The sequence below is a fragment of the Stenella coeruleoalba genome (assembly GCF_951394435.1).
Source record: "Stenella coeruleoalba genome assembly, chromosome: 9".
Lineage (NCBI taxonomy): Eukaryota > Metazoa > Chordata > Mammalia > Artiodactyla > Delphinidae > Stenella > Stenella coeruleoalba.
In genome coordinates, this window is record NC_137155.1 from 46,291,621 (window position 1) to 46,306,549 (window position 14,929).

The 14,929-nt window shown below is 38.0% G+C and overlaps 1 protein-coding gene across 4 annotated transcripts in view; it reads right to left on the reverse strand.

Moving 5' to 3' along the window:
- The window catches only part of DYNC1I1 (dynein cytoplasmic 1 intermediate chain 1), a 340,153-nt gene that overhangs the window by 9,164 nt on the left and 316,060 nt on the right, over window positions 1-14,929 (reverse strand). For all 4 annotated transcript variants that reach the window (XM_079932590.1, XM_079932587.1, XM_079932589.1 and 1 more), the window contains one exon: window positions 14,159-14,284. In XM_079932590.1, the coding sequence (XP_079788716.1) occupies window positions 14,159-14,284 (126 nt within the window). The remainder of the gene's footprint in view (window positions 1-14,158; window positions 14,285-14,929) is intronic.

Genomic DNA, 14,929 nt, shown 5'->3' on the forward strand with positions numbered 1-14,929 from the left:
CTGTTTCCACACCCAAAGTAATAATTTTTGGCATCTGAATTACTTGTAGGTAAGACCAAACAGGTATCCTAACACACAAGACCACCACTCTTTTCATTTTACATCTTTGGCCGTAAACAGCATCTGTTTGGACAGAACTGTGTCCTTCTTACCCTTGGCAGTTCCCGACTCTTCTCACCTGGTTCTCTCTTATTAGAAATGTCTAGAAAATAAGTTCATGAGCATAAGTGCACCTGAAACTTTCTCTAGGAGACTTTTAATCCAATTTTACCTTAATCATTAAGTAGGATTAAAAAACTCTGCTCTTTTCTTTAAGAGAAAGACTGCTGTCATGCCCTTCTAACTAGCATATATATATCTATTCAATACTGATTTAGTCATCATGGACTTAGTACCAGCTATATGGCAGGCACTGTGGTAGGACTAAAGATACAGTGATGAATCATTTTGGCATATGATGACTATAAATATTAATTATGGTGTTTTCTTAGGTCAAAATGTGTGAATACTGGCGTAGGTTTTTTTTTTTTTTTTTTTAAACTTTACTGATATTCAGAAAGTGAGTAGAGTAACCTAAAATTTACCTTCTTACAGTGATAACTGCAACGTTTCCTGGTATGTGTTGTGTGTCAAGCGAGTAGCAGGGAAGCAAATGGCATGTTAATGACATGGCTTCAGCATCTCTTCAGGTTTCTGTCAAGGCATTAAGGCTAAATCTAGACCATCACTATGGATTTTTTTCCCCCTGAAAATAAGTTTAGAATAATTTTCAAACAATTTAAATTTCTGATAGGAAGAATATTCACAAGTGTCTAATGGTGATGAACAATTTCAATTAATTTAAAAAACATATTTGAGAAGCACTGTGAAGGAAATAGCCCATAGTTATATCAAGGGACTACCATAAAAAAGGGCCCGAAAAAATTGACCAGTATTGTCCTGAGTCAAATTGGATCTGGAAACATTTTGGGCCTTCAGATTCATCCACCAATGTCCACATCCTAGGTCAGAGGTGACTCAGATTCTTCTACTGCTTCACCCAGGGTTCACCACTCGCCAGTTTACCACCCCCCTTCGCAATTGGATGATTGTTTTCTAACTTTTTGCTAACTGTATAAAGCATTTTTGTGTCAAAAGCACTCAGGGAGCCAATTCCTGAGATAACAAAATCTTAGCTCTAAGAGTAGGTGCCTCTTATAGATATGATATGACCATACATTTACAGCCAAGGAAGGGAACTAAGGCCAAAGGTAGTTTGTGAAGCAGTAATTTGGCCCTAAGGAGGAGGTAAAATGAGCCTTAGATTTGGACAGGAAACTTAAGTCCTGCTTTCATCTTGGTTACTGGCCATGGTCAGGCACTTAACCTCTCATTGCCTCAATTGTAAAATGGGGATGATGGTGTCTGACCCATTTATCAAAAGAGATGTGGAGAGGATGAGAAAGGTAATCTAAGTGAAGAAAGTACTGTGAGTTCAAGACAGAATAGTCATGCATTCTTGTTCTATGAACAGTTACTCAGATTGAACATGTTCCTAAAAATCACATATGTGAGTGGCATACGTATCAATTCGATATCATCTTTGTGGTTTTGCTTTAAGAATTAATTCTAATTTTGCTATGTGAGGACATTAAGAAGCAGACCTCTCTCTGACAGACAGGAAACAGAAGGACAGGGAGCTGAATGATTTGCTCAAGACCATGTAACTTACCGCATGTCAGTGTGGGCAATCAGGAGCCTTACCCCTTTAGGAAATGCCAGCATACCATGGCAGGCAGGTAATGTGTTTTGAGTCACCTGCTAAAAGATTCTAAATATTTTTAATCTTCTAAGATTCCTGGAAGATGTAAAGGTCAGAAATAAAAAGGAAACGTGCAAAAGTTGTGGAAAAATTCATGAAAATTGATCGTTTTCATCCTCCCCCTTCATCCCCCTAGTTCTGAGGCTGTGTCATGGGTCTGCCTCCCACCCTCCTGAATGGAATGGAGTATGCCCCTAGATCCTGCCCTACCCCATCGCCAAATAACTAATTAGGCTAACCACTGGGTGTCCTGCCTGGGCTTCCTGGGCTTCTTGTGTACCTAAAGGGAGGCGCAGATTGCACGATAACTAGATTTTGAGAATGGAGCCAGGGTTGACTTTTTTCCACCTCAGACAGCACCCAGATGATATGGTTTCTTTCACAGCTCTGCCAATAATTTCCTGGGTGTCCTTAGGAAATGTATGTTTTAACATGTTCACTTCATTTGTGAGAAAAAGGAATTTTTCCACTAACTCCTAGGGCCATTGTGAATATTACACAAGATCTCCCCCCAAATATAAAAAGCTTAAGCTCAGTGTTTGGCACATTATAAACCCCAGATAAATGATGTTGTTCACCCTATATTTTTCCTTCTTAATGTTAATTCCCTCTCCTCCAATTTTTTTCCTTTTTTCGCTTCCTTACCTATTTTCTTTCTTCCATTTTCTTCTTTTCACCTACATAGAGCACTGCATTTTTTAGAAGTACACCTTAGATTTGATCATATTTGCTTTCTTAAGAACCCATACAAATCATTTCCTACATAGCTATTATTAAATGTATGACTGAGTTTCACGAACTGGGTGTGGGGAAAGGGTTCTTTCAGATCACAAGAAAAATCCTGTCAGAGGACGTTTTGTTAATTTAAAAATCAAATTCCAAGTATAATTATTCCTTGTAAATATACACATACACATGCATCTTTTTCATTTTTCAAATATGACCAATACAGCTTTGTCAAACTATTTAATTTTTTTTTATAAATTTATTTATTTACTTATTTATTTTTGGCTGCATTGGGTCTTCATTGCTGTGCATGGGCTTTCTCTAGTTGCAGCCAGCACGGGCTACACTGTGTCGTGGTGCACAGGCTTCTCATTGCAGTGGATTCTCTTATTGTGGGGCATGGGCTGTAGATGCATGGGCTTCAGTAATTGTGGCACGTGGGCTCAGCAGTTGTAGCTCGTGAGCTCTAGAGCTCAGGCTCAGTAGTTGTGGCGCACAGGCTTAGTTGCTCCGTGGCATGTGGGATCTTCCCGGACCAGGGCTCGGACCCGTGTCCTCTGCATTGGCAGGCGGATTCTTAACCACTGCGCCACCAGGGAAGCCCAAGCTATTTCCTTTTCATGGCACTTTCTATGGTGGGAGTCTACATTTTTAGCTCAAGTTGTAAGGCCTTGTAACCACTGAACATGCTGTTATAAAAATCAAATGACTTTTTATAACCAGGGTTAAGCACACAAATATCATGCATGTGTCCCTTTTTATAAGCACATGGCTAACCATTCTAAACAGTCCTCAGTCAAGCCTCCCTCATTTGTTAGTAATTTTAAAGGGTTTATAGTACCTAGCAGCTGATTTTAAATAGCTGCATTATCTGCAGTAACTCCTACCAGCCCAATGCTGTATTTTTTATGTTAAAAGTATCTGTCTCAGGCACTGCCTAGTATAAAAGCAGGTTACTTTTTAAAAATATCTTGGATAATTAAGACAGAAAGGCATTCTGTAATTTCAGTGTGCCACGCTTAACGTATCTGAGAACCCAAGCAAATTGAAATGAGTAGGACTCCAGGTTTCAGGATGAATATTCCAGGATGTGTGGTTCGGCAGCATCTTTGTCATCTTTCAATTAAACGGAGTCATTAAAAAAAAAGTCTGAGACAATTACGTTAACCATGGATTCCAAAGAGATACACAATTCAGCTCCTGTATTAACCTAAAAATGAAAGTTTTCTTTAAAACGATACCTTACGAATTACCTTTTCACTGTAATGCACACTGATTTTGTTGTTCTTGTTGCTAATGCATTTAAAGAAACCGTGGACGTGAACATGGGTTTCCACAGAACAACTGCTAAACCCTTCTAAGCTCTAAAAGCTTTTTAAAAAGTACAACTGTTAATGGCACCCCAATTCAGGAGATTGCGAACTTACCGGTGTACAAACACACATTTGTGTTCAGAGGAAGCCTGTATTTTTTAGGACACTTCCCTTTGCCACACACACAGAAGGAAGCAAAGCGGGAGGTCATAAGCAATGAAACAGCTGCCAGAACAGAACGAGACCAAGCTCCACTGTATTTAACTCTTGGGAGAGTCTAGCATCACTGGTAACAATGGATGAAACCACGAACCAAAATTCCAAGCCAGAATGCAGTATACAGAGCGCATAAGTATACTACAGTGCTCCACCACGAAAAGATACACTGTGTGGTAACTTAGTATTTAGAGAAGTCCAGAAAGTAGAAGTTACATTAGTCTCCATTCTGTAGCATCTGCTGTTACCAGTCAGTAGGTCAAAATTTCTGTGAAATTTAGCATCATGCTAAGCTACGGTAGTCTGATGATATCTGATTATTTTTTGGTTAAGAAAGAATTTCTTTTTTCTGAAAATCCCATCTAAGGGAACCCTCTATCCACCCATGAAGCTTGAGATCTTTCTGCTAAAGTTCTCTTCCTAGTATCTTTAAATGAGTGTTTGCCTTTATAGCATGTTTGTTAGAACAATACTTTTAAAAAATCCATTACCACCCAATTAAGGAAAAAAATTAAGTTAGGACATAAAAGTCAAAAGTAAACAGTAACAAATACGAGTCTATATCAATTTCAATAAGCCAGCAAACACTGAAGGAAATAATTTTAAACATTATTCTTAAAAAGTGAACATTTAGAACTATTCTTCATGTTAAAATTTAGCATCATGGGAAGTGTGGCAAAATTCTGAAGTTTTTACCTGAGGGGGGAAAAACCCACACAGCTGAAAAAGAGTTAATTCACTATGGCTTAAAGATGACCTTGTTCACATCTGTATCAAAATCTTGTCACTCTCTTTTCTTTAGAAATGTCTTCAGCATTATTTTTCTATTATTTAGAACAATCTATTTCTCTGTCCAAAAGATGGAAAAAATTGCTAAAAACTTTGGCTGGTGGGCAACAATGGAAAATAAACTTTTTAAACTTCACTACCATTCTTTGTCCATAACACAAAAGATCAAGAAACTGACAGGGAAATGAAAAAGCATATGCTACTCAAACTGATCTCTCATACCAGCTGACTAAACATATATCCTTTCTCTTTCTGATATTTACTATAGGTTTTCTAGTAAATTTCTAGCAACCACTGCATCTAAGCAGTTTTGACAAAAAGAAGGCTTATTGCTAAACATCTTAAAAACATTTACCAAGGTAATAAAAGAAATGTTATTCCCTCCTACTGAATGTTTGGGCATAAAAGAGGTATTTTTATAATGTAGTTCATGATTTACCATATCTATAGTGTCCAAAAAAAGCAAAATGAAAAAGAAGCATTTTTCCAGTGGTTTGACGACTATTTGAATAAACTGTTCCTCTTCTGTTACCTCTAGTGACCAACTGCTCACTTTTAAAAGCAATGGAGGGGCTTCCCTGGGGGCGCAGTGGTTGAGAGTCCGCCTGCCGATTCAGGGGACGTGGGTTCGTGCCCCGGTCCAGGAGGATCCCACATGCCGCGGAGCGGCTGCACCCATGAGCCATGGCCGCTGAGCCTGCACGCACATCCGGAGCCACACAAAAAAACGGTAAAAGCAAAGGAGGGGAGAGTGACTGGGATAGAGACTGGAGAGGAAGGACAAGCACTCTTTTCTAAATATATTTTCTATGTATCTTTTACCATGCAAATATAGTCAAAGGATTTTTCCTGTCCATTCATCTATAGCCAATGTGGAGGCTGCCCTCTGAACGCTTCACACCATTAAGCTTTTCCTTAACCTTCAACTTTCACATGTGAAACATTCATTCACCGAATTATTTACTGAGTGCCTGTTATGTGCCAGGCACTGTGCTAGGCCAGGTTATCCTGTTCAAATAGACAACTGGCAAGTACCTATGTTTCTGTGGATGTGGCACTCTAAAATCAGAAAAACTCTACTGAGGAATGTGATAAGCCAAAGGAGGGCTGCCAGACTGATTTTTTCCCCTCAGTCAAAGGGTGCCTAGTTCTTAGGATACTGGAAGATGTTCAGTTTTTTCCTAAGGGTTTTTAATGCCAAGACAAATAAAAATAGAAGATCCTGTCTAAATGTTGAGGACAAAGATCTCGGGGAATGGACCACGATCAGCTTTATCGGCCAGCCTAAAAAGTAAGAGTGCAAACTTTCTTCTACAATGTTAAGCTCTGACATTCCCTAAATGGTTGATCAATAATTCATGTTTTAAAATGGGAAAGATGTTCTGATAGCTGACATTCTCAAAAATTCATGCAGACCTTCCTTGAAAGTAGAATAGAATGATTCATTCACTTCCTCCCTTTCCAAGTCCAGCCTGTATGGCATATAAATATTTATACATCAACATGTATAGGCAGATATTTGATTTCATATTCTATTTTAGATATACCAATAGTAACACACATACTCGCAGAAGAAACAAATAACTTCATTTCTATACAGGCCAGTGTTAATCTAGACTCACATATGATTGAAGCAGCTTCATGCTCGGGCTGGTCTAAGCTGTGATTTGAGGCTACCGTTCTAAGCAGTAATTTTTCAAGATAAAGTTTAGCAGTTTTGAAATTCTAAAACTAAACACAATTTTGTTAGACATAAAAAAAATTAACACTATAATTAATGACTGCTTCAAAATCCAAACTGCTATTGAAGACGACAGTTTGAAACCACAGAAGAATCATAAAGATGATTAATTATACAAACTGATACTTGTTTCAGAAGGTTTATAGTCAAAGACCATTTATCACCAAAATGGGAATATATTAATTTCATTGAATATTGCAGATTACTCTGCACACATTTGGTTTTTATAAAATTAGATATTAGTGTTTTCACTTAATCAACTACTCCATAATATATAAGTCATTAAGTATTATCAATTCAGAAAAAAGTGGCTTGAAAATATATTTAAATCCATTTTTATACACTAATGCTACCTGAATAAGCACACTATTTATATAATAATTAGTTTAATCATGGTCTTTTACATATGTAATTATCAAAATAAAAGCTACTGTGACTACATTCACTATAAGATAATTATAACATTAATTGGAATAGCACTTTTCTTTTTACAACACTTTTCCTAGAAGAAATCAAGTTAATACTAAAATTATAATCGTCCATTTTAATCAGATTATTTTATTTCAAATATAATTTATTATGACATGGAAATGAATATATTATTTCAAAGTAGCTTATTTTATATAATTATATTTATTAGCACCCCAAATCTGCCCATGCAAATATATGCCTTTGTGCTTTTGACTTAACTGCACAGGTTTGTGGCTATGATAATAAAAATTCAGGGTAAAAACTGAAAAGTCCAGTTGAAAAATCCCAAATGTTTTGCTTCTATGTCATCAAATATCTAGATATTACTGGCAGAACTAAGTATCTGGATTTTCAGTTTTTATCTGGATTTCGGCATCACAGGATAGTTTATGCCAAAGTCTTTGCAATGGAGGGAAAAACCAAAAGAAGTGTTTAGTATCAGCAAAAGATAAAAATATTGTTTATCTACTGAAGAATAAGCTACTACTTAAAAGACCTTCAAGAGTCTAGCAACTTATGGCCACACTCATTTAATGAGAAACACAAGTGTTTTGGGTGATTATAACTGGACTCTGGTAAGCTGAGCCTAGCTCTGCCCTTCTCTTCTGGAGGCTCCCAGAGCTTAGCTATGCTATCAGGCTCGTCATCAGCAGGGGATAATGGCTTTCATAGAGCACAATAATTAAACCGACTGATTTCGAGTGCAGTTCTTTTTCATTAAGGAACTCTTATTTGAATCAACCCCCAAATTTCACTTTAACTTATTTTGTGTTCTGCATTCCCCCCTTCCCCACAGAGGGGGATTATTTAGAGCACAAATTCCTGTGGAAAACTGATGTAGGCACTGTCCTACTGGAAAACATGAAATCGTTCCACAAAACAAACAATTATTGCCTCCGTGTAATCGACTTAAAAACCATACGTGTATTTTTATTTATTTTGTGTTTTGCTCAAACCCTTTTTGACTCCCAGTACTTCCAGTTTATCAGGTGCGCCTACGTAGAACTGCTATTTAAGCTGCAAGGAGAATGGCTCATGGAATCTCTTTGCTTTTATTCTTATTCTAGCTGGCTATGAGAATGGTTTGAGGCACATTTTAATAGTCCTCTTACATTATCATACCTTGACCATCATTCTAAAGTATATTGCACAGGTCATTTTTCCTATTGGGAATCCAAGTAAACTTTTCATTCTGATTTTTAATTTCAGCTTTAAAATATATTCAAATGAACATTTAGCAACTAAGATCTGATGCAGCCAAAAGTAAATAAATAATAAATAAATCTTTTTAAAAAATGAACATTTAAATTCATGCTTACGGTTTTAGCAGTTGCATTTGATCTCTCGTATTCTCCTTTTTCCTTTCTAAAAAATTTTCAAGGCCTTTTTAACACATTGACAAATGTCAAATTTATTGTATTTATTAAAATTTGTAATAAAATGACTGCCATTCTTTTGGCCCCAAAGAGTCATATCAAACAAGCTATATGAAATGTTGCCAAAGCTCAGGGTTAAACTTTAGAGATTAATACACATTTCCTTAGGTAATTAGTGAATGGGATACCAAGCAAATAAAGCTGGGACGATACGATTTATTCATCTCCCAAATTAGTTTTTAAGTTGCCATTTTATTTTTCAGATTCTACTTTAGGCTGAAATGATTTTGGAATTTTATCGTTTGACTACTGTAAAAACAATCAGGGATTTGAAACTTATGAGTATTCATCACAACTGAAAACAGTCTTCTCTAGAAGAGGTTAATGGAAAAAGAAATAATAGGAGGTGGAAGATAAACTGCTTCTTTCACAACTGGTGCTGCAAACAGCATTCTAACTAATTCAGATAAGCAGCAAACATAGTTGTTAGGGGATATTTATGACAGCTGCATCTGTGTGACAGCAATGAAGCATTAAAAATGGCAACGGGCTTGCTATAAAACACATCTGCAAGAAAGACAGGTAGCTAGGCTGACGATCAATCATCAGGACACGTGAATAATTCTATACTCACTGGCCCATGTGCTGGTAAAACCAGCTCCGTACGTATATATAAATAGAAAAGCTCGCTATTCGGTAAAGAGCCACAGCAGGGAGTAATTTTTATTTTTAATTCTTAAGAATGTGTGTGTTCACACATCATTTTTAAAAATCCAACAATGATGAACAGGTCTCTGAGTGTATTCTGAAGAAGAATACACTCAACATTTTCAGGTTATATTTGTAGTTAATTTCTGACTTGTTATCTTACCCATCTTTCAATTAATTTAATGGGATCATACAGCTCCAAAACAAACAGATTGCATCCCACAGTTTGGGAAGCAAAATCCTGGAAACGTATTCAAGAGCTAGGCTCATTTTCAAGTGTAGATCTTAGAAAATTTAAATGGTGCATGCAACCACTGTCTATTTAAAAGTAACTTTTAAGATGCATGAATAGAACTAAAATTATAGCCAAATAATAAAAGGGGTCTTCTCTGTCTTTCACTGAATTCACATAACTTCCATTTACGCTAATGGGAGTTAAGCACCTGCTCTGCAAAGAAAATAGACCCCTATCTGTGAAAATAAACGTGTACAGTATATTTTCCAGATACAATGCTCAAATCAAACAACCAAAAATGTATGCTATATAAACAAAGCATCATGTGGCCTACCTGAAAACACTTGTTTTATATTTTACCTCCTTAGTCGTAGACCTTGAGATACTACTCATGCCTTTGCTATTTAAATGTACCAGAAAGAAAGAAAAAAAAAGGATGGACAGACTCAATCTGATGGTTTCAGTGAGCTCATACACAATCCTCTGTTTACCCCTTCAGAAGTTCATAATAAATTGCATCAGTAAATCTGGATTCGAGCCACTGCTCTCTGCCATCATCTTAAAAGTCACGGAGGACAACTGTACATAAGAGGAGGGCATGATCATGGGCGCACTGTGCTGGGACTCCCTGCAGCAGCTGCAGCCTCGGCTGGGACAGGAGATGAGGCAGACGACTGTTAACGACTGTGACACCAGAGTCCCTTTCTGCAGCGCCCTTCTGGCTGAGTGTGAGGTCTCACAGGAAGGCACGTCTACCTGGACTTGAATGGAGCTCTCTCCATTGGCAGTCACAGGAGTCACAGAACCTCTATCAGGAGGTTCTTGACACCGAGGTGGACAGAGAAAGGCCGCCCCTCTCGACTCCACCTAAAGTAGGCATCATAGAGATCTTTCCCAAAACTCTATTATACTTTCAGTTAAAATTATGATGTGATCAAAAGAGGGTTGTGGGGAGGTAAATTAGAATATCCACCAAATTATCCAAATATGATATTTAGAATATAATGTCATTGCTATTCTCATCCAACATTTTTGAATAGTCTTAAGGAATAGGTAATAATAATATCATATGGCATGCACTACATTTAACCATAGCTCTATAAAGATTTCTCCTTCTTCCTAATTGTCTAGGTCAAGGCCAAAATTTTAAATTTCTGATCTGCATTGTGAGTGGTATTGAAAGCAATACTCTTGTGGACAGGAGGGAATACAGAATTTGAGGGGCCCAGTGCAAAATGGAAACATGGAGCACCTTGTTGAAAAATGTCTTAACAATTGGAAGACAATGACAACAGAGCATTAAACCAAGCTCAGGGCTCCTCTGCACGGGGCCCTGCAAGACGGCACAGGTGGGACAACCATGAAGCCAGCCTCGCTCTGAAACAGGACCTTACGAAAGATAGCCTGCTGCCCCCTCCTCCCTTCTCCTCAGCCTAACAGAGGTCTCAGTCAAGTAAACCATGGGAGAATGAACGTGAGATGTCCTCCGGTAGACAGAGTTCTATGTACTGAGGTCCCGAGGAAAATGGAGCAACAAAGTGTCCTCTAAAAACTACCATTTACTTCCTTATACAGATTGTATTGTAAGGCTTATCGAAAAGTGTTCCATCTTCTTCCTAGAGGGTTCCACAAAGCAAGGTTTTCTGTCCAAAGGCCAGCATGACCCTGGTGATGGGCTCTGTTTTAATGGGGCCTGGAGGACTAGTTTTGGATACAGATAATGGTAGCACTGTCTCCTGGCAATCTGATCCTCAGTGACGTATTTTTTCTTTCTCTGTATTTTTTTCCTTTTAAAATCACTTCCTGTTTAAACCCCTTCCCTCTCGTCAGTCGTGCACCAGCGTTGGATTTGACCTCAAATTCTAAATGGGCCAGGTTGCCGTGAAGGTGCTCCACCTGGCTTTCTGCAGTGTAGGTGATTAGGAAGGCTGGGGAAGCACTGTTTAGGGGGTGCCCTTCTAAGGACAGCTGTGCTCTGTCAGGTCTAGGTTCAGTGAACCAGACAATAGTAATTACAGTAATGGCAGCATCTGCCTATGAGCTACCATCTCTCCGAAGTGGGCTTCAGCTAAACTCAGCTGGAGGAGTTGTCTTTCCTTCTAGGAATGTGGAACCTCTACAGAGTTGGTCTTCAGAGAGTTAGAACAGGCTATAGAGGCAAGCAAAGAGAAACAGAAAAGGACCCCTTTATTTCTCCCCCAAAATACATATAAATATTTTTGTAAGGTATTTACAAATTTAAGAGAAAAACTATACTTACAACAAAATTATCTTGTAAAGTCTGAGTTTTTCTGAGCTATAGGTTACTTTTTAGGATCAAACAATACAGAAAGAACTGTTCAAACGTATAAGCTTATCCTGATTTTCGGTCGTTCAGAAAAGGGCTCGAAGATTATAATATTACCTACTCTCAGTAAAAGAGTATATCCCCCCCCCGTTTTTTTTTTCCCCCTGGTAGTGAATTTGTAGGGATAAACAACCCTACAAATTTGGGGGCCTATTATATGTCACAGAGATTTTTTTCTATAGCCTGTCTAGACTCCAGACAATAGGCGAGACTGGCCTAGAGTTGCAGACATTTCCATAGTCTGTAATGTCCCTTAGAAAAGTAAGGGCAATAATACTAAAATGAAAACCAGCCTGATCTGCTGGTACGATAGGAGAAATATGAGTATGACAACACTTTACAACTTAGAAATGATGACAACAACCTAGGAAGAAGTTTTAGCAGCCATATATCAGCCAAAGCAACTTCTACAAAATCATACATACTCCCCCAGTATGAGTCATATTCAAGTAATGTTGTCCAACGGCTATAAAATCACCTTATTGCAGAAAATTCTGTATATATGTTATGTTGTATTTTCTTATTGCCTAGAGGTGGTGTGTGTGAATGTATATTACATATATATGAATATATGACCACAAATTATTTGTGGTCAGCATACAGATTTTTCAAAATGCCTTACTTTAAATAAACCAGATTGTTAGACTATTCTGCTTTTCAGCCCTCTTGGATAAAACAATTAATGTTGCATATAATCTTAAGAGAATTAAGGGACGTTATGTATAAGTAAGGGAAGTGGAGAAAAGAGTTTTTAAATTTCATCTATTTTCTACCATTTCGTCTCTGAGCATGTCTCCACATACCTATTTTCTCTCCTACAATTGTACTTGTTCTAAACAAAGGAGAGGAGGAGAGAAACCTTTTGTTTCTTTATATTCTCCTCCTTTGCTACCTTTTAAATTTTTAAATAAACGAACCAATGTAGAATAAGTGTTTTTGTTGCTTGGTTTTATGATGATGAAGACCATGAAAAAGATGCACTGATTTTAAATATTCATTGAAGAAAATATTGCTTTAAAAATATTGGCAATATTTTTAATTCAGAGGGTATTCTCTTTCTCAAAGACTCCAAACTACGTCAGTAGTCACTGGACCATTTGCATCTTCACCACTGGGGATGAATATTAACAGAGTCTTTGTCACTGTTAGAATGACTCAGCTTATGACATCAGGAGTAGTTGAGGGGCAGCGGGGGGACGGCGGGGGGGGGGGGGGAGTCTAATGAAATAGACGGCATGCAGTGAAAACAAGAGATTCTTCTAGCTGTTCTCCTTAGAGTTGTACATCCCCAAACAGAAGACTCCCATCTCTGAAGTCATTTAGTTTCTGTCTCTGGCCGAATTAAAACACATACGTACACACACACACACACAAACACCATCCAGCTTGTTTCAACACAACCAACTCTACCATAGAGCATCATCAAAAGTTCCATTGTAGAGCAAACCATCTAGGATTGCCAAAATTACAGAAAGCTCATTGATGAAACCATAAAGAACCCTTCGCAGTGTAATCAGCTATGCCCATCCACCAGGCACTCAAAGAGCACTCCCAAGGTCTAGGACATTATATACACAAATGCAGTATATTTTCCCCCGGAATGCAAATGTTAGATTCATATTACACGAAAACAATTTACACAACACTCTTGTTTTGCTTGAAAGTTCAATATTTTCTTTGTCTTTAAGAAAAAAACTCTTTAACCAAAATGAAGGTTTTTGTCAATACTTTCTCATAGAGTAAAAACAAACAGATATGCTTCTGTAAAATTGACTGATAATGTAACATTAAGTATAGTATGAATATTCAAGGAGATTTATATGAAAAAAAAATGTAGTTTTTTCTTTTGATATGTACCGTGATATTCAGAATGACTTTACATGTCATATAACAGGATAAACCGGAGAAGTACACACTGCACATAATAACTTTGAATACCATGAAAACGATATGAAGTTCTGATTCCCCTCAGCTTTTTTAATTGGCTACTTTTAATTAAAGAGTAATAGTATATACCTTTTAATTGAACACACCAACTAAAGCTTGACTTTTCAAAGTAAACAACAAATTCCAAATTCAATGTTCGCATGATGAATTTGGCAAACTTTTCATTTTCATGACGCGGGGTGGGGGGGGGAGTGCCATGCTCCATCACAGGATGGCTGGGAATTCTACAGCACTCTGAAAGCCCGATCGCTAACTGACGCACGGCCCTGCACGTGGACGCGGAAGACCAAATTAGGCCCTGAGGAAGTCTCACTAAACTCCCACCGAAGTCAATGGAAATTTGCAAACGCACTCGAGAGGGCTCTCAGGGCCCACAAGGTGCTGTCAGTAATTTCACTAGGTCTTCAAACCAGATATACAAGCAAAAACAAAACCAAAAAAACTGAACAACAAAAACAAAATCAACACTCAAACCAAATAACATGTACCTCTCCGACGTCATAGATCCAAATACGGCCTTCTGAGTCCCCAACGGCAACTTCTTTGCCACCTTGAGCCCAACGAACACGGTTTAGGGCGGATGCCCCCTCAATGGCCACACTTGCTGTTGGAACCTGCCAAAGGGGTTACGACAAAGAATCTCTGAATATGAACTTAAATATACGAATTCACAACGATACGTTTAACTGGATGAGTCACCACTGCCTGCATGTGCATTAAGTACTATATATCCCTTGTGCAGGAGTGAAAAGGATTCATTGTTCTTAAATCATATGCTCCACTGAATTAAAGAGTAGAGAGAAGAGACACTTTCACAAAAAAAGGAAAAGAGGGAGAGTCTTTTTCCACAGTCAATGGGCAGTGAGTGACATAAATATTTCTTCCGATTATGCAGGGTGCACAAACAACATACAAACACAGCAGCTCAATGTGATACTTCTTGATCAGGTCATGATTTATGGATCAATGGAGGGGGAGATTTCAGGATTTACCAAGATTAAGGATACTCTAAAAGGGGGAATGGGGTATATGGTGGGAAAAAAGTCATATTAAGGGTCTTCAGGGGAAAAAAATGTATTGATCCCTCAAAACCTCATCAGGGAGGGGATGCTCAGAAGAAGAAAAAGCAAGCAAAACTGCAAGTTCTCCTTTCTTTTTTCTTTTCTCACCCCCCCACCTTTTTTCTTCCTCCTAGCAATACCAAGGTATAGGAAGTTCTCCATAACTCTGAAAATGTCCTCAGGGTGATATCCTGATAG